This window comes from Paralichthys olivaceus, chromosome 17 (assembly GCF_024713975.1).
Source record: "Paralichthys olivaceus isolate ysfri-2021 chromosome 17, ASM2471397v2, whole genome shotgun sequence".
Taxonomy (NCBI): domain Eukaryota; kingdom Metazoa; phylum Chordata; class Actinopteri; order Pleuronectiformes; family Paralichthyidae; genus Paralichthys; species Paralichthys olivaceus.
In genome coordinates, this window is record NC_091109.1 from 17,941,771 (window position 1) to 17,965,488 (window position 23,718).

The 23,718-nt window shown below is 45.9% G+C and overlaps 1 protein-coding gene and 1 long non-coding RNA gene across 6 annotated transcripts in view; one reads left to right on the forward strand and one right to left on the reverse strand.

Moving 5' to 3' along the window:
• Positions 1-360: 360 nt before the first annotated feature.
• Positions 361-23,718, reverse strand: part of rreb1a (ras responsive element binding protein 1a) — a 45,979-nt gene continuing 22,621 nt past the window's right edge. For 3 of the 5 annotated variants that reach the window (XM_069512148.1, XM_069512150.1, XM_069512151.1), the window contains 18 exons: positions 19,302-19,412; positions 18,961-19,204; positions 18,618-18,687; positions 17,690-17,779; positions 17,352-17,515; positions 13,563-13,704; positions 13,305-13,453; positions 10,346-10,535; positions 9,994-10,266; positions 9,374-9,815; positions 7,575-9,273; positions 7,277-7,461; positions 7,023-7,193; positions 6,747-6,908; positions 6,457-6,606; positions 6,210-6,337; positions 5,392-6,112; positions 361-5,265 (listed from right to left, as the gene is read on the reverse strand). In XM_069512148.1, the coding sequence (XP_069368249.1) occupies positions 4,619-5,265; positions 5,392-6,112; positions 6,210-6,337; positions 6,457-6,606; positions 6,747-6,908; positions 7,023-7,193; positions 7,277-7,461; positions 7,575-9,273; positions 9,374-9,815; positions 9,994-10,266; positions 10,346-10,535; positions 13,305-13,453; positions 13,563-13,704; positions 17,352-17,515; positions 17,690-17,779; positions 18,618-18,687; positions 18,961-19,204; positions 19,302-19,412 (5,738 nt within the window). In that variant the 3' untranslated portion in view covers positions 361-4,618. The remainder of the gene's footprint in view (positions 5,266-5,391; positions 6,113-6,209; positions 6,338-6,456; positions 6,607-6,746; positions 6,909-7,022; positions 7,194-7,276; positions 7,462-7,574; positions 9,274-9,373; positions 9,816-9,993; positions 10,267-10,345; positions 10,536-13,304; positions 13,454-13,562; positions 13,705-17,351; positions 17,516-17,689; positions 17,780-18,617; positions 18,688-18,960; positions 19,205-19,301; positions 19,413-23,718) is intronic. The other 2 variants (XM_069512149.1, XM_069512152.1) reach the window with 1 other exon arrangement.
• LOC138405244 (uncharacterized) lies at positions 19,419-20,366 on the forward strand. Its single transcript, XR_011238928.1, has 2 exons — positions 19,419-19,595; positions 19,854-20,366. It is a non-coding gene; the product is annotated as an uncharacterized lncRNA (long non-coding RNA).

Genomic DNA, 23,718 nt, shown 5'->3' on the forward strand with positions numbered 1-23,718 from the left:
ATTTATATACTTTATATTAAAATACTTTACATTCAAATACTTTATATTCAAATACTTTATATTCAAATACTTTACATTCAAATACTTTATATTTAAATACTTTACATTCAAATACTTTATATTTACATGGAGGGGACCCTCTCTACGGAGGCCGCCATGTTTTTTACATTAGTCCAGACGGAACAAACTAAAACCTTTTGAGTTTTTATGACGACTGAAGCTGCCACAGGTTCTTCGTCATGTTTGGAAGGAGAGGGGGAGGGGAGGGACATTCAGCTGCAACATGCAATTTCACCACTAGATGTCACTATATTCTACACATGGTACCTGTAAGTAAAGAAATAAAAAACGTCTGCAGCGTTTGATTCACACACGTTTCCACGATATAATCTTTATTGCTTTTTCTCAGTGGGTTGATACAGGACAGGTTTTTACATCTGTCGAAACACTGTCATGTTTTACTCGCAGGGGAAAGAGAGAGAATCACATGATCACGACTGTGTGTTCATGAAGGAGGTCCAGCGTATGAGTGTGTGTGTGTGTGTTTGTGTGTGTGTGTGTGTGTGTGTTTACATCTCTGACGTTTCCCTTTGACTGACAAGGCTCAAAACAAATCAAACCAAAACAGAAGGAAAACGTGACGAGATATTCTGGTGATAAAATCTCCAGAGTGAAACTACGTCTTTTCTGTTCGATGCCGAGTTCACAGTCAAGTGCTAAATGTAGTGATTGACAGCTCTGAATCATTCAAATAAAAAAAGACTAAATCATTAGGACTTGGAAAACTGCAACTCAGGAAATAAGATGAAATATTTGTGATAATGGATTTGTGAAAGACCCTGAGAGCGAGATTATATATATTTCTAGATTTATATATATGTGTGTGTGTTTAAAAAGAGATGGAGAAAGGAAAAATCATCCATAATTGAACAAATTAGATTTACATGCAAAAAAAACTAGCCTAAAACTCACCCTTTAACTGAACAAGATGGATTTTCACAGTTTTATATGCATTTATATGTCAGAGAGAAAAAATACAAATAAGCACAACAAAAATCATCCAAACTAAAAACTAAACAGAACCAACAGAGTCTCTCGACTCATACAGGAGATCTACATAAAGCTTTTTGGATTTAGGATTTCTTATTGCTACGTCCGAGTCGCACACCGACTCTACGGCAAGTCGGAGGAGCCACAACACAAACCATCACTTCCTCTCAACACCTCTGCAGCATAAATGTGATACTTTAATACATGGCTTTCTTCTCACTGTGGAAACTAAACTCACACTCACACACCTGGGCTCCAAATAAATACATTTAAAAACAGTCCACGTGCATTCGAATGGAAGTCCAGTATTCATATGGCCGTGCACGCACGCACGCACGCACGCACACACACACACACACACCAACACAGACACACACACACACACACAGACAATCGCACATATTCCCGAGGAGGAGGACAAACACAAGATAATTCAGAGGGAAAGTTTCTTCAGCCAAAATAAAGATCAATTCATTTCAGGTTAAGACTCAGCGAACAAGTCGTTTCAACAACTTTAGCTCCAGTTTGGTTTGAAGTTTCTCGTGATTACAAGTTAATAATGTTTCCATCGAAGCTTCAAGGTCAGGTCGCTAAACGGCAAAATTTTGTGTTATAGAACAATCATTTTGAAAATGTTTCTTCATCAGGTCCACCTGAACTTTTAGAGAATTTTAATTAGCTCCATTAACCAACAGCAAAATGTTCTGTTGGTGCCGTAACGGATCCAGAATGGAGGAAGCTAACATAGCTTAGCATAGCATGGCCCTCTTATTCCCATTTTAAGTTCTCAGGTTTTAGACGATAGTATAAAAATATTACTTAAAATTCTTGCTCCTGTGAAGTTCTTGGATCCAGTCGACTCCAAAGAAACACAAACTCATTCTGCAGCAAGAAAAATATTCTTATCATTTCCAGTTCCACTGCAACTTTTTCTCTCGTGAGTTGCACCGACTTGAACGAACTTCGTTAACCACTGACCAAGTGTTAGAGGGGAGAATTCTGCGGATTTTGACTTTTTGGAATTCGAGGGAAACTTTGGAAGAGACAAAGAAAAACAGGACAAAGGATAATTTAAAGAAACTGATATTTGATCCGCAGTCGATTAATCATTCAAAGGTAAAACATCCGAATTTTATGTGTCTTTAGTCCTGATCCTTGGACAAAATCAACCGGCGAACACGGGTGGACACGGACGTTGAGTTCGGACTGAAGGTAACTCTCTCTCTTGATTGTGTCACAATATTCCACTGTAGTAAAGTAGAAGTAGTAGAAGTAGTTGTAGTAGTAGTTTGGAAGTGTTAGTGCCAGTTTACAGCAGCGTCCAGTCACCGTCTGGTTGCTAAGTATTTTTCTTTTGGACCGACTGTCCGTCGCTGCCTTACAGTTTCATTACGAGCCGCTGAGGTTGGTATGTTTTGCTTATGAGGTCGATACTTGATATAAAAATAAACAGAGACGAAAACGTGCGAATAGAAAAATTAGCACTGTTCATCTTCACGTGACACAAACACACGACGTCATGATCAGTGATCACGCCGCTGGCTGTAGATATGTCGGGTTGGAGGTTCAGAACTTTTACTTGTTTGAGGAAATATCGTCCCGGAACATTTTATAAATCTCACGTCCACCCGTCATCTACCTCATCCCGGAAATCACACCAACTGAAGGTTTGATTCATTTCTTTAAATCCGTTTTTAATTGGAAAAATACGACAGATTGTCTCCGATGCTAAATAAATGACATTTTTTTAATGTTTTCTTTTTATCAGCTGTTTCAGCTCATCTCTGAAAAACAAGGAATCGTGCTAACGTCGTCCTGGACCAACTAAAGAAACTGGTAATACTGGAAGGTTAGCTGGGTCTGCTTTTAGCTTCTATTAATGCAGCATTAGCCTAGTTAGCTAGTCCTCGCTGGTCAGTTAGCTGAAGCACATGTGCCTCTTTTAGTAGATTTTAAAGGACCCAAAACAAGCTAACGATTAGTGCTAGCGACGCTAAGCATACCAAACGAGTTAACTGCATTAGGCTAGTGTTAGCTTGGTTGTCTTGTCTAGCAGTTGAACGAAGCTCACGCTAACAATAAGAGCTAATGAGTGCTAGCTAACGTGTTTAAGAAATTAACCCAGTGAAGGCCTCAGCAGGTGGGTTAGCACGGTCCTACAAATTAGCCCTGGTTAGCATCAGTTTAACCCCTTTTATTAGGAGTTGTGAATATCTAGCAAATGTTAAGGTTAATTGCATAAACTGTGCTAGCGATGACTTAGCCCTTTTTAATTTTGATTTGACGCTGCAGTTGACACTAGTTCTGTTCAGTTACAACTCAGACATTAACCAAAGTTAGCCGTGTCTGAAGACATGGCTAGCTCTGGCCCACAGTGGAAACCAGGCTAGCACAGAAGTAGCTGTGCTAGCCTGTTGAGGAAGACACAGGATTTGAAGGCTGCGATGCTCGTCCATTCTGTTCGTGGTCGCAGTTAAAAGCAGAGATTGAGGTAAACTGAACCACATCTGAGGCCCTGTAATAAACCCTACGTGAACACTAGGGGGCGACGATGAGACACAGGTGGGAGTCGCACACATACACAACAAAACTTTTGATTTGTTCAGTAATAAAAAAATATCCACAAAACACAAGAATTCCCATCCCTACGCTGAAGATCACTGATAATCACACACACCTCACGTGCACACGTTCAACATGGAATCAACTGAGAATGATTAGGAAAGAGAAAATATCATCACAAACCAAAGGGAGACGTCGAGGGATCAATAGTGTGATGGATTAAAAAAACCACCAAGAACAAAATGATCAACACAATTTTCTTTCACACTGAATCTGACTTTGTCAAGTTCATGAATGTTTTGTGTGATTTGCCGAGAGACGGGGAACTGGTGCGGAGGAACGACGGCGACGAGGCAGCGGCCGTTCTGCGATTTCCAGTTACAAAAGACGTCGTTGGCCACATGGAGGGAAACGACGTCACCTCCACGTTTGATTTTATCCAGAAATATGTGAACAGAAGTGACTGATGAAGTTTGAATTCTGAAAAGCTGCTGACGGACCAAAGAATAGAGTCAAGTTCCCGCCCGGACGAGTTCTTTCAAATCCAAACAGGTTCATCTGTGAAAATAAGATTGTTCAGTCTCTGATGTGATTTAAATACAGACGAGACACAGACAGTCCGTCTCCGTCTGTCACTCTGCGTCTCCTACGTTGATCATAAATTCTCAAACAGAATCTAGAACAATAATAATCGTAACTTTATTCTTTTTATTGCTGAAATATAGATTCCCCGCACAAAAAATATTAATGCAAATCATTGTCATCATAAAAAGCTATAAAAATTAGATCCATCCTCCGTAATAATGCAGATAAAGATATAGCAAAGAACATCATAGAAGTAGGACTAGTAGTAAGGCACTTCAAGAAAACGAGGTTTTCGTCTTTCTGTCAAAAATAGTTTTCTGGGCTGGTTTTTGCATCATCATCATCATCAGTGACGGTAAATGTAGCGCGTTTCCGTCGTATGGCACTGTGGTGACGTTCAGGCAGCTGAGGAGGTTTCTTCTCAGTCGACCCCGACAAGAGGAGGCTCTCCGTTGGGCAGGATGTGCTCCAGTGACGGCTTGGTGTGGATCTCCAGCAGCCCCTGGATGGCTCCCTCTGCAGTCTTGGCTGTTGTGGCTCCTCCTGGTGGAGAGCTGGAGGAGGAGGGAGCAGGGTCTTTGGAGGGGTTTGAGTCCGGGGTTGATTTCTGGTCGCTGTCCGAAGAGTTGTCACTCGTACTTGTCTTTGTGTCAGTGGCCGGTTGACTGGGAGTTGCATCTGTGTCGGGTTGTTGCGTCGCAGAGTCGACACAAAGTTCAGATTTGTTCTCTGTGTCCGGGTCCTCAGAGGAAACCACGGTGATCGGCTCTGAATCCGCACAAGGATTTTCCTCAGATTCTGCTCCGTCACCAGCCTCCTCCTCGCCTTTGACGTCGTCCTCCTCCAGCTCCTTGGCGGCGCTGCTCCCACACTCGCTCTCATTCTCTGAGGGCGGGCAGGTGGATGTCGGAGTCGGGGTGCAAGAGTCTCCGTCCTCACTGGCGTCGTCGTTTGCAGCCGAGGATCCGTCGGCTCCACGGGGCTTCAGGTGGATCCTTTGGTGACGAACCAGACTGTGCTTCAGCGTGAACGTCCTCTCGCATGTTTGACACTGGTACGGCCGCTCGCCTGCAGACGGAGAATTCAACTTTACTGACATTACTCATTGACTTTGACTAAATAACAGACAAAAGAGAAGTTTAAATTTCAATCTTAAACACATTTTCATTTAACCTGAAAACGTGTATTTGTTACCTGTGTGCGACCTCATATGTCTCGTCAGGTCTTGTAGGGACCAGAATCTTTTTCCGCAGACGTTACAGATCTTCTTCCTCTTGTCCACTCGTCCTCCGCTCGTCTCTCCTCCCTCCAGACTCTTTGGTTCTGATGTTTCTTCATCGCTCCTCTCCTCCTTCTCCTTTTCCTCCTCTTCCTCGGACTCCCCGCTCTCCCCGGCCTCGCTCTCAACTCGTCCTCCGTCCTCCACGTCCATCTCCGTCTCCTTCATCTCCTCCTCTTCGTCTTTATCATCTTTCTCCTCTTCAGCCGGTTTGGTGGTGTTGCTCTCCGTCACCACATCCGTCAGCGCCGTCTCTTCAACCGGTGCCAAAATTGGTGTCTCCTCTGAGAGGTGCGCCCTCTCGTGGCGGGCGAGGGTGGTGGCATAACGGAAACTCTTCTTGCAAACCCGACATACATGTTTGTACTCCGGCTGCTGCTTCACCACAGGACCAGAGGAGGAAGAGGAGGCTGCAGCTTTTTTCTCTTTCTCCTCCGTCTCTGGACCCTCGGATGCCCCCTGCGGAGCAGAGGTGGACGATGGCACAGAGGAAGATGAAGAGGAGGTGGGCTGGGAGCTCTGTTCTTCCTGGGCGGAGCCTGAAGACGAGGAGAGCTTAAAGTCGATGAGCTTTTTACCGAAGTTCAGGTCCAGACTTTTGTTGCTGTGGCAGTCGTCGTCATCTGTGCTCTCCGCCTGTAAGAGACATCAGTGATCAACAAAAGCAATAATATATATAGACTTATATTATTATATTATAACAGTAACAAACAGATCAATGATGGTTTGTTACCTTGGTGCTGCAGCTCAGTGGAGGCTGTTTTCTCTGAGCTGCTCTGGTCTCTGGCGCCCCCTGCTGGTCCGGCTGCTCTGCCGTTTCTGTCTCCAGCTGCTCTTCATCGTTTTCAGCTGAACTGAAACCTGCAGCACAAACCAACCATCAGCATCACCAGCAAACTAATTAATCTGAACAATTGTAAACAAAAAGAAAAGAAAAACCACGAAGGGTAAAATAAACTAAATTTCTAAAATCGACTTACTTGGTGTAGGGGAGGGGCTTGAATGGGTGAACTCCACCTCTTGTTCAAGTGGGGAGGGGCTCTCTGGTGTGGGGCCTAGATCCGTGGGGGTGTTGACAGCGCTGAGGTCTTGTGCTTCTGCTGTGACCTGCTCCGTCTCTGACTGACTCTCTGAGGGACAACACAATCAACACATCAACCAGTGGTTCCCAATCTGGGGTTCAAGGCCTTTAAAATACGTCACAAGATGAATGGAAACGTGGGTTTGAATTTTTAAAACTGTAAAAAATTTAAATCTGGCATTTTCTGACCTGCGCTCTCGTGCGAGCCTTCATCGCCGTCCTTCTTCGAGAGGGAGCCGTTGCGTCGCAGCGTCCTGTGTGTCACACCGTGCTTCCTCAGCAGGTGGCGCTCACAGTTGGATTTGGTGGAGAAGAAGGCGTCGCACTTTGGACACGGGAACGGTTTCTGACCTGAAGAAGGAAAAATGAAGGATCTGGATGAGGAGAAAACATCTGGACGAACACGTCCCTGTCAATGATTGGCTGATAATTGACCTGTGTGTGTGTGTGTGTGTGTGTGTGTACCGGTGTGTGTCAGCATGTGTCTCTGCAGCGAGCTGGCCCAGGGGAACACTCGGGGGCAGAAGGGGCAGGTCATCTTCTGGACGGAGTTGGAGTAGGCGTTTTTCTTCCCTTTGGATGCCTTCACCTCCTCCTTCCCTCCTCCGTCCTTCTCCTCCCCTTCTCCGTCAACATCTGTTCAATCAAACCTCAGTTTATCATCTACCTGTAACTTTCATGTCACGTCTTGACAGCGTCTCGTCCGTCACCCCTCCTACCTCTCTTTCCGCCCAGGTCTGCGGTGCCGGTCTGGAGATAGGTGCTGAACTTGTTAGTGTCGGTGGTGGCGAGCATCTTCTCTACGCTGGCAAACTCTCCGCTGGACTCCAGGTCGATGCCACTGCCGCTGGCAGCCATCTTCTCTTTCAATGCCAGAGCTGCCAGTTTTTTACGGGACCGTTTTCTGCAGGAGGAGAAAACCAAATCATAAAACATTGTTTCCCTAAACAAAGAAAATGAACCTCATGTCAGTGTTGATGTGAGTTTTGTGATGATGTTGGTTTGAGGGTCACAGACCTGGACGATCCCTCAGATGTGTCGTCACTCTGCATTTCCAGACCAGCGGAGGGTCCTGGGGCGTCTGCAGCTGAATCGGGGACAATGCTCTGGGGTTTACAGTCCAGTGTAGCAGCCTCTCTCTTCAGCAGGTCTGGAGCTCCAGAGACGGAGTGAATGATCTGAGCGATGGAGGCCAGGGGGGGGAGCTCTTTCAGGGTGGTGGAAGGTGACGAGGAGGTGGAGGAGGCCGGTTTGGGCAGAAGCGGTTTGAGACGCTGCGCTCGAGCTGAGTTGTTGAGGTTGGGGAGGGGGGTGGGGGGAGGGGTGGATCCAGGGGGGAGCTGGTAACAGCCAAGCTGGGGGTGAGGGTGGAGGGTGCCGCCCACCTTCTCGTCCTTGGACAGAGGAAAAGCGAGCTGCTGCTGCTCGATGCTGCTGCCAGTCTGCTCCGTCTTGATCTCCTTCTTCTCCGTGGGTGCTGCCTCTCTCCGCTGCCTCTTGCTGGGGATGGACAGGTCGATGGGCTGGTCGAGGGCGGAGCAATCGAAGGTCGGGGAGACGCTCTCCAGTTTGACCCCAGGAGACTCCACCTGGCTCCCTGTGCCACGACCTTTAGCAGAGAAGTCGAGAGGCTGGTCCAGTTCTGTAGGATAAACCACGTTCGCCACTTCCTCCACCTTCACAGCTTGGAGCATCTGGATCGGAGGTGGACTGATCCCGTTCAGCAGCATCTGATTCACCGGAGCAGCTCGAGCTGTGGCGACAGTAGCGACAGGTACAGCGGCCGGCTGAAGCGTGGCGATATGTTCCTCAATCTCCCTCTCCTGCACCTCAGGGTGCTGCTTCAGCAGGTGATGGATGCAGTTGCGTTTGGCCAGGAAGGCTGCGCCGCAGCGCCGGCACTCAAACGGCTTCTTCTGGCAGCCGTTATGTGTGCGCAGGTGGATCTGTAGCGCCCGGTAGGTCTTCAGGTCCTCGCCACAGAACCGGCACGTTGTCTCAGCTCCGGTGCAGCCCGTCTCCGTGTCTTGGGTGGGGGTGGTGATTGCTGCAATGTTTGCCGTCGTGGTGGAGGTGACGTACTTTATGTTCTTCTCAATGTCCTTCCTCGAGGTCTTGGCGTGTTTCTTCCTGAGGTGGCGCTCGCAGTTGGCTTTGACAGTGAAGGGATAATGACAGACCCGACAGACATACGGCCGTTCGCCGCTGTGGGTCCGCAAGTGACGGATCAGCGTAGCTTTGTCTGGAGCCACGTAGTCGCAGATGTTGCACTGGTGAGGAAGGATGCCGAGGTGAAAGCGCATGTGCGCCTGCAGGACGCCCGAGAAGGCGAACACCTGGTCGCAGAAGCGACAGGGGAAAGAGCCTTTAGCTGACCCGGCGTTGCCGTTGTTCCCCACTTTGGTTCCTGGCTTTCTATCGCTTAGCCCTGCCTCCTCATGTACAGCTGTGGTAGCAGCTGGCGGTGAATCAGACAACAGAGTGTGGGCGTCGCCCATGCACTCTGCATCCATCTGCCCTCCGCTCTCGGTGGAAGAGGAGGATGTGGAAGGCGTTTTGAAGAGGGTGGGAGGTGGAAGGCCCGGGCTGATGCAGCCCAGTGATGCCTGCTGGGAACTCTGGAGGGGTGGGGGAGTTGTCGCTGTGAGGCTGGAGCGAGGGGTGATGGGAGGTTTGGGCTTTAACGGGGGCATCGCCTTCTGAGCCTGGACTTGACCTGAGGGCAAAGAAACAGAGTCACTGACGTCCTACAGAGCTTTCAGTTTCTGATTCATTGATTGACGGACGAACATGAACCATTGTGAGCCAGCACCCACCTTGACCTCCAGTGAGTCCAGGAGCTTTGGCGAGAGGTGGGAGGGTCAGTCCCATCTGATTGGGTGCTGCAGTCGCCACTTTGAGGATCTGCTGGATGTCCGCCAGCTCCATGAGCCCGACTCCTCCCGCCTCGCTGGGTTTGGCACCTGATGAAGCAGCGCTGGCCGCTGCAGCGCCCCCATCGGTCTGCAGGAGGAAACCTGTCTGGAAGGGCTGCTTGGACAGCAGGCTGAGGGCGTCTTTCTGGGAGAGGCCCTGCAGCGGAATGCTGAGCGCCGCCAGACCCCCGACACTGAGCGGTAGAGTCAGCCCCAGACCTCCAGACAGGAAGGACGAGGCCGGCTCCTGCGGGAGGCTGGAGCACGGCGGCTCCACGTGGATCACCTTGATGCTGTCGAGATGGGCCTGGTGGATCTCATCGTCTGTGGGGCCAGACTTCACCTGAAAAAGAACATTTTTCCAGGGTTGAATTTCTCCTGATCGATATGAGCTTCACTAAAATCTGGTTTCAGTTCTGATGAGGATTTTTGGTCCGCTCCTGTTTTCATGAAGTCAGACATGCTGCGAGTACCTGAGAAGTTCTGTGGTGACAAATGTACATTTCATTTCCTAAGCTTACCGTAGACATGTGCTGAAGACCGAGCACTTCTAAGAAGCTGGTCTGCTTCGAGTGCAGACACTGACCCTCGGTCTCAACGCCATTTCCTGCTGCCCCGCCCTCCTTGACTTTCTCCACCTTTTCCTCTGAGTCGGTGGGGGAGTGGTTGTCATGGTGGGAGGTGGTTTTATGGAGGTCGAGGGCAGAGCGAAGGGGGAACGCCTTGTCGCAGCTGTCACAGACGAATCGGTGGAACTTACTTATACAGCGACGAAGGTTCGTCTCACACCAAACCTGGCGACAGAGAACAGGAAGATTAAAAAAACAGAACCTCAAAAGCCCAGCAGGCGTGTCTGAGAGGAGACGCAGTTACCTGAGCGATGTGAGCAAACTTCTTGCAGGAGAAGTCGATGAAGGCCAGGTCGTTGAACCCGGTGGGGATGGAGGGGTTGTTCTGGATGAAGGGGCGGCCGCTGGGGTCCTGAGGGAGGAGCTTATGAACCGCTGCGTTGTGACGCAACAAACCGCGGTGAGTTCGGAAAGAAAGGCAGCAGAAGTCACACCTACGAACAGGAAGGAAGAGTTTTTATTTATTCTGTCAAACTCTGAACGTCAGGAACCAGAAAACAAATCACATGATGATGAATCGGAGAGAAAATAATAAAACAAGCGTAAAGTTGAGTTTTCTTTACACATCAACAACAACAACTACAGACACAATATACACATATAATTAAACTGATTTGTTTGTTTGTTTGAGTTACAGATATAAAAGCAGCTGCTGAGGCTCCTCACTGGGATGAAAGAGGATCAAAGCAAAAGTAATCAGCACATTTTACTTCATAAGAATTATAATAATTTCTCTTCTCTGTCATTGTGAATGAGTCCAGATGTTTTTCACAACTTTCTTAATTTATAGACTAAACGTTTAATGGTGGAAATGATTTGTTTAATAGAACGTTTGTTTGTGACTGCTCTCTTTTTCTCTCTTTCTTTCTCTCTGTCCTCATTAATCTTGAATCCAGTTCCCCTCTCTTCCACCTCATCTGTTGCTGTGGCCACAAGGGGGAGACATTTCTCTGTGTTCATGGATCATTTGATGTTAGAATCCAGCTCAGAGAGAAAAGTGACGAAGACAGAAAAATAACTGAACGATCGATGAAACGTTTGTTTAAAGTTAAAACTTCAACACAACTCGTGTTCGCACATGTACAGAAGTAATGTGTGTGTGTGTGTGTGTGTGTGTGTGTGTGTGTGTGTGTGTGTGTGATAACCTGCTCTTGTTAAGCACTGAGAGGACAGCTGCTCAATGTCTGCCACAGTCACACACTCTTATCACATCCACGTGTGTGTGTGTGTGTGTGTGTGTGTGTGTGTGTGTGTGTGTGTGTGTGTGTGTGTGTGTGTGTGTGTTAAGCTGTGTGTAATCCCCTCAGACAAGTTGTCAGAGGATTTTTGGTGGGAGGTGGGACAGGGGACTTCACACACTGTGGACCATATGTGGACCAGCACCCGTTAGACTCTCCTCCTCCATCCCTCCATCCCTTTGTTCTAAAGCTGTGCAATCAACCGGCAGCTCGAGTGTTTCTTAGTCAGTGTGGATGATGAATCTATGAATCTATTCATTGATCAAATGAGTTTGATTATTCTCTGATTATCAGAGTTTGATTCATCTCTGTGAGCAGATTCTTCCTGTGAATGAATCTGAAGCCTTTTGATTGATCTACGCTCATTAACAGACGGATGTGAGAAGTGGTGAGATGTTTGTTTGACTGGAGTCGGACAGGAAACAGATGAGCAGAGAACCCAGATATCACCTGTGTCCACCTGAAGGACCAGACTACGTTGTCCCCAGATGATAATTCAGAAAACATCAGATCCTCACAGGCTGAAAACTACAAACTGTTACCATGACGACTGATCACATCTTCACTCTGATTTTCATCTTTTCACTCAACAAATTCTAAATTAAATGAACTTGAGTGACGCCACAAATTAGGCACCTTCCATCCCTCCATCCCTCCATCCCCTCCCTCTCTCTCTCTACACCTCCGATCCTCTTAGCGACTGATTAAAGAGGATTTACAGCTAAATATTCCTGTTGCCTCCATAACGAGCTCAGCGCCGCCTGCTGCACTCCTCCATCCCTCCATCCTTCATTCATTCCCTTCCTTTACTTCTTTTGATTTCTTATTTCCCCTCTTTCATTCTGTCTTTTGTTTACTTTCTGCTTTTGTGCCGGTTCTTTCTTTCTCTTCTTTTTCTCCCAAATCTTTCTTTTTTTCCTTTCTTCTCTTTCTTTCTTCCCTTTACAGCTTAGAAGCAAGTTGTTCTTTTCTATCTCTCTTTCTGAATGAAAAAGCAACAGGATGAACTGTGTGAGTGTGTGTGTGTGTGTGCATGGGGGGGGTGTTAGGCATTTTGTTGCCATGGAGACAGATGGTATCTTTTTTAGGGGTAGGAGGGTGTCGTCATGGCAACAGGGCCCAGCCAAGCGCGTCCTTAAACCTCCTCCTCCTCCTCCTCTCTGTGACTTATTAAGCCTTCTCTCTCTCTCTCTCTCTCTCTCTCTCGCTGCCTGTCTTGCCCACTGGTGACTTATTACCCCCCCCGGTTATCCATCCATCCGTTCATCTCTGAGCCGACCCTCACCCCGTCACCTCTCTGAATCTGTCCGTGGTTGTGTCACATGTTTAGGTTTCCATTCGTTTCTCAGATTAATTGAATGATAAAGTTGATGAACCTGAATCAGCTGCAGCTTTTTCATCATTAACATGTTTCACTCTGAGAATCATTCACTTTGTTCACTTTGGTTCAAGTTAAACTTTTATATTCCAGTTTCCAGGTGAAGACTCAGGTCCAGTGTTTCCAACTGTATTTACTTTCCTCGTGTTTGACATTTGACTGATTGTGATGTTAAAGACAGAAACAGTTGAAGATGATGATAAAGAAACTTCAGGACACTTTCTGAACCAGCTTCAGATGTTTGTTCATAGTTTCAGCTGATCTGTTAGTTTTAGTTTCACATTGTATTTAGGGACTAAAGAATTTTGTCTGACATACGTACGTCCTGTCGCCATCACCTACATGGGAGGAGTCTACCTACAGCTGACTCTGATTGGTTTGCAGACGGCGTGCGTCTCTGGCACGTTACAAGACGACCGGACGTCATGTGCGTCTGATCCTGAAGCAGCAGGGGTGATCATTTTACAGCGTATAAGTATAAGTCAGTAAAAGCGTTTGTAAAATCAAAAACTCATTTCAGGGATTTATGTAGAGGAAGCAGGGGATTGTGTGTGTGTGTGTGTGTGTGTGTGTGTGTGTGTGTGTACCTCAGTGCAGTGTCTGGGTGTGTATCCATGTGTGCGTCCAGCTCCAGTCTGGAGCTGCAGGTCTTGAAGCAGATCGGACAGGGCAGCAGCTCCTCCTCTGATCCGCGAACCACCGCCGACTCCTCTGCCGCAGCAACATCCTCCACCACCTGAACACACAGCAGCGTTTCATTGTCGGCGACTTTGTGATGGCGAGGAAACGTTTTCTTGAGCCTGGTGGAAATGAGTTTAATTTAATCATTTCATGTGCGTCTCTACCTTCTTGCTGGGCGGCTCCTCTCCGTTCTCCTCCTCCGACCCCTGCCTCCTCTTGACGGACGGACGGCGACGTTTGGCGATGGTGGGGGGGCAGATGGGGAGCATACCGGTGGCCGGGTCCTTGTCGTGGATCTTCATGTGTCTGAGAGAGAGAGAGAAAGAAAGAGATGAACAACAAACTTTAATTAAACAGATCAGTGTGTGTGAGTGTGTGTGTGTGTGTGTGTGTGTGTGTGTGTGTCTGTTTGTGTGCGTGTGTCTGTGTGTGTGTTTGTGTGTGTCTGTGTGTGTGTGTGTGTGTGTGTCTGTGTTTGTGTGTGTCTGTGTGTGTGTTTGTGTGTGTTATAAACATGACAAACATGTGTTTGTGTGTGTGTGCATTATATTTGCTGATAGAACTAGAAGAGTTTGTGAGCTCTTCACATGTGTTTTATTATTTGTGTGTGTGTGTCTGAGTGAGAGCACATGTGTGCACGTCTACGTGCGTGTGTGTGTCTATGTGCATGTGTGTGTAAAGGTCATCCAACTCGTATGTGCTGGCAGCACAGTGTCAGTTTACAGAGGTTTAAAAAGGAGAGGAAACAAGGGGAGGAAAGAAGAGAGAAAAGGAGACAAGGAGATGAAATGAAGAGAGGAAGGGAGGAAAGAATAGAAGGGGGAGAGTTGAGAGAAGGAGATAAGGAGAGAGGAGGAGAGAGGGAGACAGGAGGTAAAGAAAGTGGGTTAACCAGCAGAAACAGGAGGAGAGGTGTCAGCTCTATTAATAGAAGCCAACAGGCAGCGAGCTGGACGCCCATAAGAGGTCCTGACACAGTCAGCAGATCTGACACCAGCTGACAGGAAGTTGTTTATTAACCAATCAGGTGCGTAACGGAACTCAGCCAATCAGAGAGCAAAGTCTCCTCTGCCTAAAGTGTACTGTGACCCCAGCAACCAACCAATCAGAGAGCAGGACACGTGCAGCATCAGCAGTCACACAATCCTGATGAACACACACACACACACACACACACACACACACACACACACACACACACACACACACACACACACACACACAGTGAATTATATTAAAGTTCCTCTGCTGTAAATGTTTTTAATGTTCTGGTTATTTTCATTAGCAGCTCAGTCATCTGTCACTATGGCAACTAAACCAAACCAAAAACATCCTGAACGAGAGGAAACTGTGAGCAACTGAGGGGCAACCAGCAAAAAGGACTAACCAGAGCTAACCAGGACTAACCAGCAGTAACCAGGACTAACCAGAGATAAATGTGATCATAGAAAAAACCTCTCAGCTGAAGCTCTGCAAAGACACCGAGACTCTTAATTATTAAATTAGATCAAAATAAATTAAATAACTTTCTCAACTTCTCTGGTTTTGTAGGAAAAGTGAATTTTTTTCTTCTTACTTTTTAAAACCCATTAAGGCCAAAATGTCTTCTGCAATTTGTTTTGTATAAAATGGATTTAAAAGTTCAAAATGTAAAACATCTGAAGAACACAGGAAGAACAATGATGTTTGAGCAGCTGCTTCTTCCATTGGAGATGATTCATAAAGATCCAGCAGCTGAACCTCCGACAGAACCTGACTGATGGTTCTCACAGACGCTGAATTCAACTCTGATGTTTGAGCAGAGAAATCAGAATCCTCCTTTTCTCTTTCTGTCTGATCTTTAACTTTTCACTCAGCTCAGTGAACACGTGCGACGCCCACACGGCTTCAGACCAGAAAACAGTGGTTTCATGTTTCACCGATGCTCAGCGACAGAATCTGTTCCTCACTTCTGTTTTCAGCTTCTCTTCCCTCGTTCTTTTAGTCTCCAGTTTCTAAATTTGTCTCCTTTATTGGAAACAACACATTTTAGATTTCAGACAAACAAGGATGAGAATTCATGGCTGAATCTTTTCCTTCCTTCTTTCCATCCCTCGCTCAAGTCTCACCCTCATCTTCTTTCCTTCTTTTTCTTCCTCCCAGCCTCCCCCTCCCTCCCTCCCTCCCTCCTTCTCTCTCTCTCTGCCTGTTTGAAGATGGTTGAGTCGGAAAAACTCGCGTTTCACATTTCAAAGGATGCTCTGCTGCAAAATGGATTCCTCCTCCCTCCCTCCCTCTGCTCCTCCTTTCCTCTCTCCATCCGAACAGTCCTCCTCTTTATTTTCTTGCAGCACATGTGAAAACAGGCCTCACAGGGAGAAGTGGAGCTGGAGTTGGACGTTCCTGCTTTACGTCCTCGCTCTCCTGCAGTTTGCATTGTAAATGAGCAGAAGGATAAAAGGCTCAGTGCTCCGTCCTCTTCAACACTTTTCTTTTTTTCCTCCTGTTTTATTCGTCGTTGCTGGATTCTGAGAAAATGACGTAACAGTTTCCAGGGTGTGTTGATGGAAATCAGCATCCAGGTCGCCGGCAGCCGGCAGGAGGCCTCAGTGTGAGTTCAGTTTGTGTTTCAGAGACTCGCCAAACCAGATTGCCGACTTTCTTAGTTACAGCTGCAGCGAGACAAGAGCTGAGGAGCTTCAGCCGACTAACAGGTCACAAAAGATCAGCGAGAGACGAGGGTGGAGAAAATCCTCTGATTCATCACGACACCAGAAGCTCCTCAAACCTTTCAGAGCTCGTTCTGATTATCAGTAAAAAAGAAACAGAGAGAAACTGTTTGTGTCTCGTCAGCAAACTGAAGGTGAGTCGAAACAAGTCCAGAGGAACAACTGGTGGAGACTCGTGTGTACGTTCTGGTTTTAGTTTGAAAACACAAACTGAGACTTTAGAAAACAGTGACGCCCACGTCCTCTTCTGATTGGTTCTCATCAGTCACATGACTCAACACACTTCCTGTCAGGAACAGTTCCACCTCGTCGTCGCTCAGAGAAAAGAAATCCCTGTTCTGACTTTTCACCATCACTTCTCCTCCTTCAGAGGAGTTTCTGTTACTAAGCAACCAACTGCGGAGGTGACAACCTACTTCCTGTTTACATCACATGACCAGTGGACGTGAACGGTCACGTGAAGCTCAGAGAGCAGCTGGTGGAGCGTTGTCAGAGATTTCTCATCACTCGTTTTCACAGTTCAGAGACAAATCTCTTCTGATTCTTCCTCTTTTAATTTTTCTAAACTCGTCTCCTTTCATCATGAAAGCGTTTTGATCTGCGAGGTTTCTACAAACGGACGTCTCGCTGCCACAGAACAGACGTGTTAGTCTCTGTCCGTCTGTCGTCCTCCAGTCATTCCTTCCTGCCCACCCCTCCTCATACCACCACCCACAGACTCAAGAGTCGGACTCATCCTCTTCTTCATCAGAACAACATGAACACGCTCCGTTCAGACGTGTTCACATGACGTTTCATTACAACAGGGAGAAGAGCACACACACACACACACACACACACACACACACACACACACACACACACAGCTGGGCTTCACTGATAAATGACAGGGCGTGTGTCTGTCGGGGGTGGATGGTTAAAAGTTGTCGTCCCACTTCCTGAGTACCCCCCCCCCCCCCCATACACACACGCACAAGTTTAAGTGTGTGTTCATGTGTGTGTTTGTGTTACTGTACACTTCTGTTTAGAGATTTAAAAAGTTTCATTGAAACTGTGATGTTGATGTTTACGTGTGTGTTAGAGTACATCAGTGTGTGTTGGTGTGTGTTGGAGTACATCAGTGTGTGTTGGTGTGTGTTGGAGTACATCAGTGTGTGTTGGTGTGTGTTGGAGTACATCAGTGTGTGTTGGAGTACATCAGTGTGTGTTGGTGTGTGTTGGAGAACATCAGTGTGTGTTGTGTACCTGTGCATGTTTCCGTTAGTGGTGAAGGTCTGTCCACAGACGACACATTTGTACGGCCTCTCTCCGCTGTGGACCAACATGTGTCTGTCGAGCGATGAGGCCGAGCTCAGACATTTCCCACAGATGCTGCAGGAGTGGTCGCTCGCTCCAGCATCGGTGTTGTGCTGCGGAGAAGATAGAGGATTTATTTATTTTCTCACATAGACTCAGACAGAGCAACTGACTCAGATGTTTGTGTTCTCACATACAGAAGCTCCAGAACACGTCAGGAACATGTCAGGAACATGTCAGGAACATGTCAGGAGCTGTGAATGCGTGTTACAGAGGCAGGTGTTTACCTGTCTGATGTGCATGGTGAGCTGGTGTTGTGATTGACAGTCCTTGTCACAGAGTGGACAGATAAAGGCGGAGCTGTCGTCTTTGGTGTCCTGAAAACAAACATTCACTTTCATGTAAAACACGGTTTGTCTCCGTCTGTGAGGAAATCACAGCAGATTCATTTGTATCAACAACAAACAGAAAAACAGAAATAAAAACAGTTTTTTTGTTGAGGTATCGAATCACACAGACTCACAATGTTTGTATACAAACATCAGTGAAACGCACTGTTGCATCAGGTGACGTGTTCCCTCATCAACACACACACATCCTTCTCCTTCTGTCTTAGTGAGGACGCTCACTGACACAAAACATTCCCCTTAACCTTAACTTAACCTTAACTTAACCTTAACTTAACCCTAACTTAACCCTAACTTAACCTTAACCCTAATTTAACCTTACTGTAACCATAAAACCCTTAACCCTCAAACAAGCAATAAGAAAAAGTGAGGACCGGTCAAAATGTCCTCACAAATATATAAGTGTACACGCGCACACACACACACACACACACACACACACACACACACACACACACACACACACACACAACCAGGGAAGCAGCACTTTTCCTTTTCCTGTTTCAGTTGCAGGAAATGATGACAAGGCAAGGAATGCCACAGTGCATGATGGGAGATGAGAGAGGAGGAAAACAAGGGGAGGAAGCAGGGAGATGAGGGCAGAGAGGAAAGGAGGGGAGGAGGAAAGGGAGAAAGAAAGGAGGAAGAAAAACTGAAAGTGAAAGAAAAGAAGGACCAGAGAAGATGAAGTGAGGAGGAGTGGACAGTCCCGCCCCCAGTGTTTGACTGACAGCTGGTGTCTTTCTAAATAAAGATGTGTAAACACAGAATTAAGGGTTGTGTGTGTTTGTGTGTTTGTTTCGTGTACCTGGGTTCGTCTTGCGTTGCGGCCGGGCGGGGCCCTCATGGCTGATGTGAGCGACTTGCTGGGGGAGGGGCTTAAAGCAGAGAGGAAGACTTCATTAAAACTTTTACTGAAGACACGTAAATTAAATCTCAACTTATCTGAGATTCTGTACAGATTTTATTTCTGCCTGTAGCTTTGTAGTGAATGTGTTTAGTATTACACAACAACAACAACAACAACAATAACAACAACAATGCGTAAATGTGACATGGAAATTTGATCAAATATGAAATCGAGCAGGTTTGTAATAAAGATTATTAAGAAAAGTTTTAAAACATCTCATTATTAAAAAGTTGGTCGTCACCTTGGCGACGGGCCGGCGGATGAGTTGGCGGAGGTGACTCCGCTCTCTCCTTCTCCTTCTCCTCCTCCGTTGATGCTCTCTGCCGCCATCATCACTGTTGACATCATGGCGTTGATGGAGGACAGGTCGCCTCCTTCTGTTGCCATGGCTTCTCTTCCTCCTGCTCCTGTTCCTCCTCCTCGGTCTCCGTTCTGTAGCTTCTCTCCTCCGCTCTCTGTCGCCTCCTTCACCCCATTGATCGCTCCTGAAGGAGTTAGGATTTAATATATTGACACATTTGATGTATTTGAACTTTAAAATTAGTTTTTGTTTCTTGGGTTAAAACATTTTTTTGTACGAACCTTTGAGGTTATTGTGCGTTTTCTCCTCTGTGTGCTCCGCCTCCTCTTCATTTATCTCATTGTTGACTCCTCCCCCTTCTGGCAGCTCCTCTGTGGAGTTTTCCATCGCTGCTGAAATATGAGAGAACAACACAGATTGAACACGTGGACAGCCGAGAGGAGCGTTCCTGAATTAAACCTGTCACACAAACATTAGAGATCTGGTAAACGACCATTTATCAGCGTGTCCCTCAGCCGGAGACAAACAGGAACAACTACCGTGGATGTTTTTACCAGCTGAGGGACGTTAGACAGGTTTTTAATGAAGGCTGGTGGACACAGGTTCATTTCCCATTCTGGTAGATTTTTAATTCTACATAAGTAAATGTATTGACTTTAACAAAACAAGGTCTGTTAATGACTGATGACGACGTTTAAAAGTTAAAAAGTGACAGGACGTTGTTTGTTCACAGAATGAATCCTCCATTAAAATGTTTGATTCACATCATGTCTGCATCTTAAATGTTCACACAACTTCCTCACCTGCTCCTCATCATCGATTTGTTCTGACAGATGAAGATGAGGAGCGAGGCAGCAGAGGACGGCAGCCGTGACCTTTGACTATAAGAGCAGATTTGGCTCAGCGCCGACTGGACCAGAGGGGACGACATGTCCCGTTTACAATCCTCACACTGCCTCCAGGACGGCCGAGAGACATAGAGACGCACACGGCAGAGAGAGAGAGAGAGAGACAAATGGAGGAGAAAGATGGAGGACAAAGATGGAGGAGAAAGATGGAGGACAGAGAAGAAAAGAGGAATTTTCTCAGAGGAGAAGAAGAGAAGCTAATTGCTGTTTCCGTTTGGCAGCCCCCACAGGAAGACGCTCTCCAGAACGGACCATTTCCTCCTCCAGCTCAGAGCGAAGCTGTGTGTGTGTGTGTGTGTGTGTGTGTGTGTGTGTGTGTGTGTGTGTCTCTCTTGGGGGGGGTGTTGGAAATTCCTCGTTCAAAGGAAAACCAGAAGAGGAGGAGAGAGAAGCAGTGAACGGAGAGAAGAGACTTTAAAATGATGAAAAGTTCAGTGAGGTTTGGTAAAAACAAACCGACTAAAGGAATAAAGTTTAAAGAAGTGAACATTTATAAAATGAAGAAACTGAAACAAACAAATTCACAATAATAAACAGAATAGTTCAGCTGCCATTCAGAGCCATTTATTTTAAACTTCATCATCTAACTGAAGTTATGAGCTACATTTGGCTAATTTACACTAACTTCAGTTTAATATTGACCCAAACTTTAAAGAAGGTTTTACTTTCTGAAAAATATTGTTGATTGACGGTTTTTTGAATTACACATCTTTTAAAATGAATTTGCAAGTCTTGATTATTTCTAAATGTTTTTGCATTTAAAATGTATAATTGTTTAAAATGAAATTCTTATTATTTTGTGTTTTTAATAAAACTTTTAATTATCTTTACATGAGATTGAAGTTTATATTTTAAAATGTAGTGGGAGTCAAATAAAGAGAGGAAACGAAGGTAAAAGGAAAGAGAACAGGAAGAAAGGATGAAGAGAAGATGAGTGGAGCTCTGCGAGTGACTGGTGACAACTGGCCGTGTGTGTGTGTGTGTGTGTGTGTGTGTGTGTGTGTGTGTGTGTGTGTGTGTGTGTGTTGTGTTTCCACTGACCTATCACTGCTCTTATATGACAAACTGTAACATGGTCGTGGCAGGTGCATCAAGGCACATGCACACACTCGTGCACACAGACACACAACTTATCCCTGGATTGTTTTTATACTAGCATCGTTGGTCGTCCACACACACACACACACACACACACACACACACAGTGTTGTGATTGGCTGACAGAGCGCTCAGGCAGCACTTTTTACAGCCTGCAGAAACGAACGGCAACAGATGGCTGCAAGAGGAGAGAGGAGGAGGAGGAGAGAGGAAGGATGTAGAGAAGGAGAGATTAGGTTTGTTCAGAGGAAGAAAGGATGGAGGATAAGATGATCCTCTGCTGCCGTCACCTCGTTTCACATGACTTTATTTCACCTTGTGGATCAGTACAGTTATTTTTGATCTTGTTCACTTGATTGTTGGGTCCAGTTGAATGTTCAGTTTACTGCGACTGACTGAAACAAACAGCAGCAGCTGCCTCCACGAGTTCCACTGAGGAACAGACGCCATTCACTATAAAAAGTTTCTTCTGATTGAAGGACCATTAGTTTCAGCTCCGTGTGTCATTGAAACACTGTCATGCCTCCAAAAACACTTTGACGTGGCCTGAAGTCTCCTGCACTCAAAGCCAGGTCAACCTACTGGTGGCGCTAGACACATTTCTATAGCTATGGAGAAATAGAAATAGAATAGATAGAATTAGAAGAAAGAAAATAAATGTCAGCCATAGCATAAGTGATATATAGGAAGCAGGGGATTGTGGGATTGAGTGTGTGTGTGTGTGAGATAGCTGATGTTACTACATCTGTTCCCAGCCATCATTCTCACACAGACTTTGACACTCCTACACACACACACACACACACACACACACACACACACACACACACACACAGAGAGAGAGAGAGAGACACACACACACACACACACACAGAGAGAGAGAGACACACACATTCTCACACATCCATGCAAAAGCATGAAAAGGTCACTGTGTGGGAGCCCAGGAGTTAATGCATGTGTGTCTGTATATATATGTGTGTGTGTGTGTGTGTGTGTGTGTGTGTGTGTGTGTTAATGTGTATATATGTGTGTGTGTGTGTGTGTGTTAATGTGTATATGCTACGAGGTTCATTATCGAAGTGTTTGATCGTCACTGTCGTCCATCAACAGAAGAAGACTCATTATTTTTCAGAGATCTCAAACTCACCACAGTGAAACACGTGTTGGACGTTTTCTCCAGTTAACAGACAGGAAGTACTGTTGTCATGGTTACCTGCTGTTTACCTAAACTGACCAGTTAATGATATTAACTAACCAAAACCATCCATCAGCCATGTGCCCTGGTTCAGTGCCAGCCGTGATAAGATAGTATTTATAAGTAATTAATATACTTCAATAAACATCTATAGTCTCTGAGAGTATATTCTATATCATTACCACATATTATCATGTATTATTTGTAACTTCCCACCAACACAAACCTCCACTGAACACCTTTAACCACCGGCTCCCAAATAAAACCCAAACTGTCTGTGACTCCAGATCTCGTTCAGCCGCTCAAACACTTTGGTGGAGAAACGTTTCCTGTCACCTAAAAACCATAAATCCTCCGCGTCACCTGACAGAACAGCTGAGTCGTCCCGGCAGGCGCCACATTCTGTCACTTCAATAAAAACCACAAACTACTTCCACAGCAACCATTGAATCTCCTCAACTAATCTGCCGTTAGCTGGAGGACTAGCTTCCGTTAGCGGTTTGTGAATGAATGTCTCATATGAATTGTTTTATGTTAGCAAGCTAAAGTATTTCTGGACGACGTAGCATTGTGTTAGCTTAGCATAAGCAGGCATCCTGGTAATCTGCTCATTAAAAACTCTCTTCATAAAATAAGAACAATAATAATGTGTGACATAAATTAAAAGTGTGACTACACATGTGAAACCCGTTAGCTAGTTGATGCTAGTCTAGTTAGCCCCTGGGTGACAATGGTGACATGATTGGACTTTAGAGTTGAATTGTTCGTTTGCTTAATAAATCACAAAGTGCTAATAAACCTGAATGAGCCATGGACACATGTAGCCTGAGTAACGTTAGCAGCTTGATACCAAGCTAACAGGCTAACACCCTTTACAGCCCCAGAGGCAAAGTGACCAAAGTGACACCTGCTGTGGAAAGTAAATCATCCTGAAGGATCATGAACGGATCCAGTGACCACATGTTGTTTATGACTTCATCTCACTCACACAACCATTCCTCCACGTTCTCTCTGTTTCTATACATTCAACACGTTATCGTTTGTATTCAACGAGTATTTCTACGACCAGCTGTGAGATCATCGTTTAAACACTGATGCATCTTGAGAACGGATTTAAATGTCGATATTCACACTATGTGTGAACGTTCAAATGTCGGTCATCACTTCACAACGTGAACGTCAAATCTGACGTTCGTTAGCTGTTCTGCAGGAACAACACTGTTAGCATCTCCACGTGACGACTTTAATCCCACCAGTGAAAGTAAAGACAGTTAATCGTTTATTTCACACGCAGGTTAACTGACTCATGGAGGAGTAGCTGCTACTAGCATCTTGAGTTAATTGCTATCTTGGCTCCATTGGCAGAAGTGATTGCGTTAGCTGAAGCTAATTAGCTGCAGTCGGCTGCACTTTCCTCTCATTACTTGTCACTTGTGAAACATCAGCTGTGATAAAGTGCTTTTTTAAATTCCTGCAGTGACAGTATGAAACCGTTCA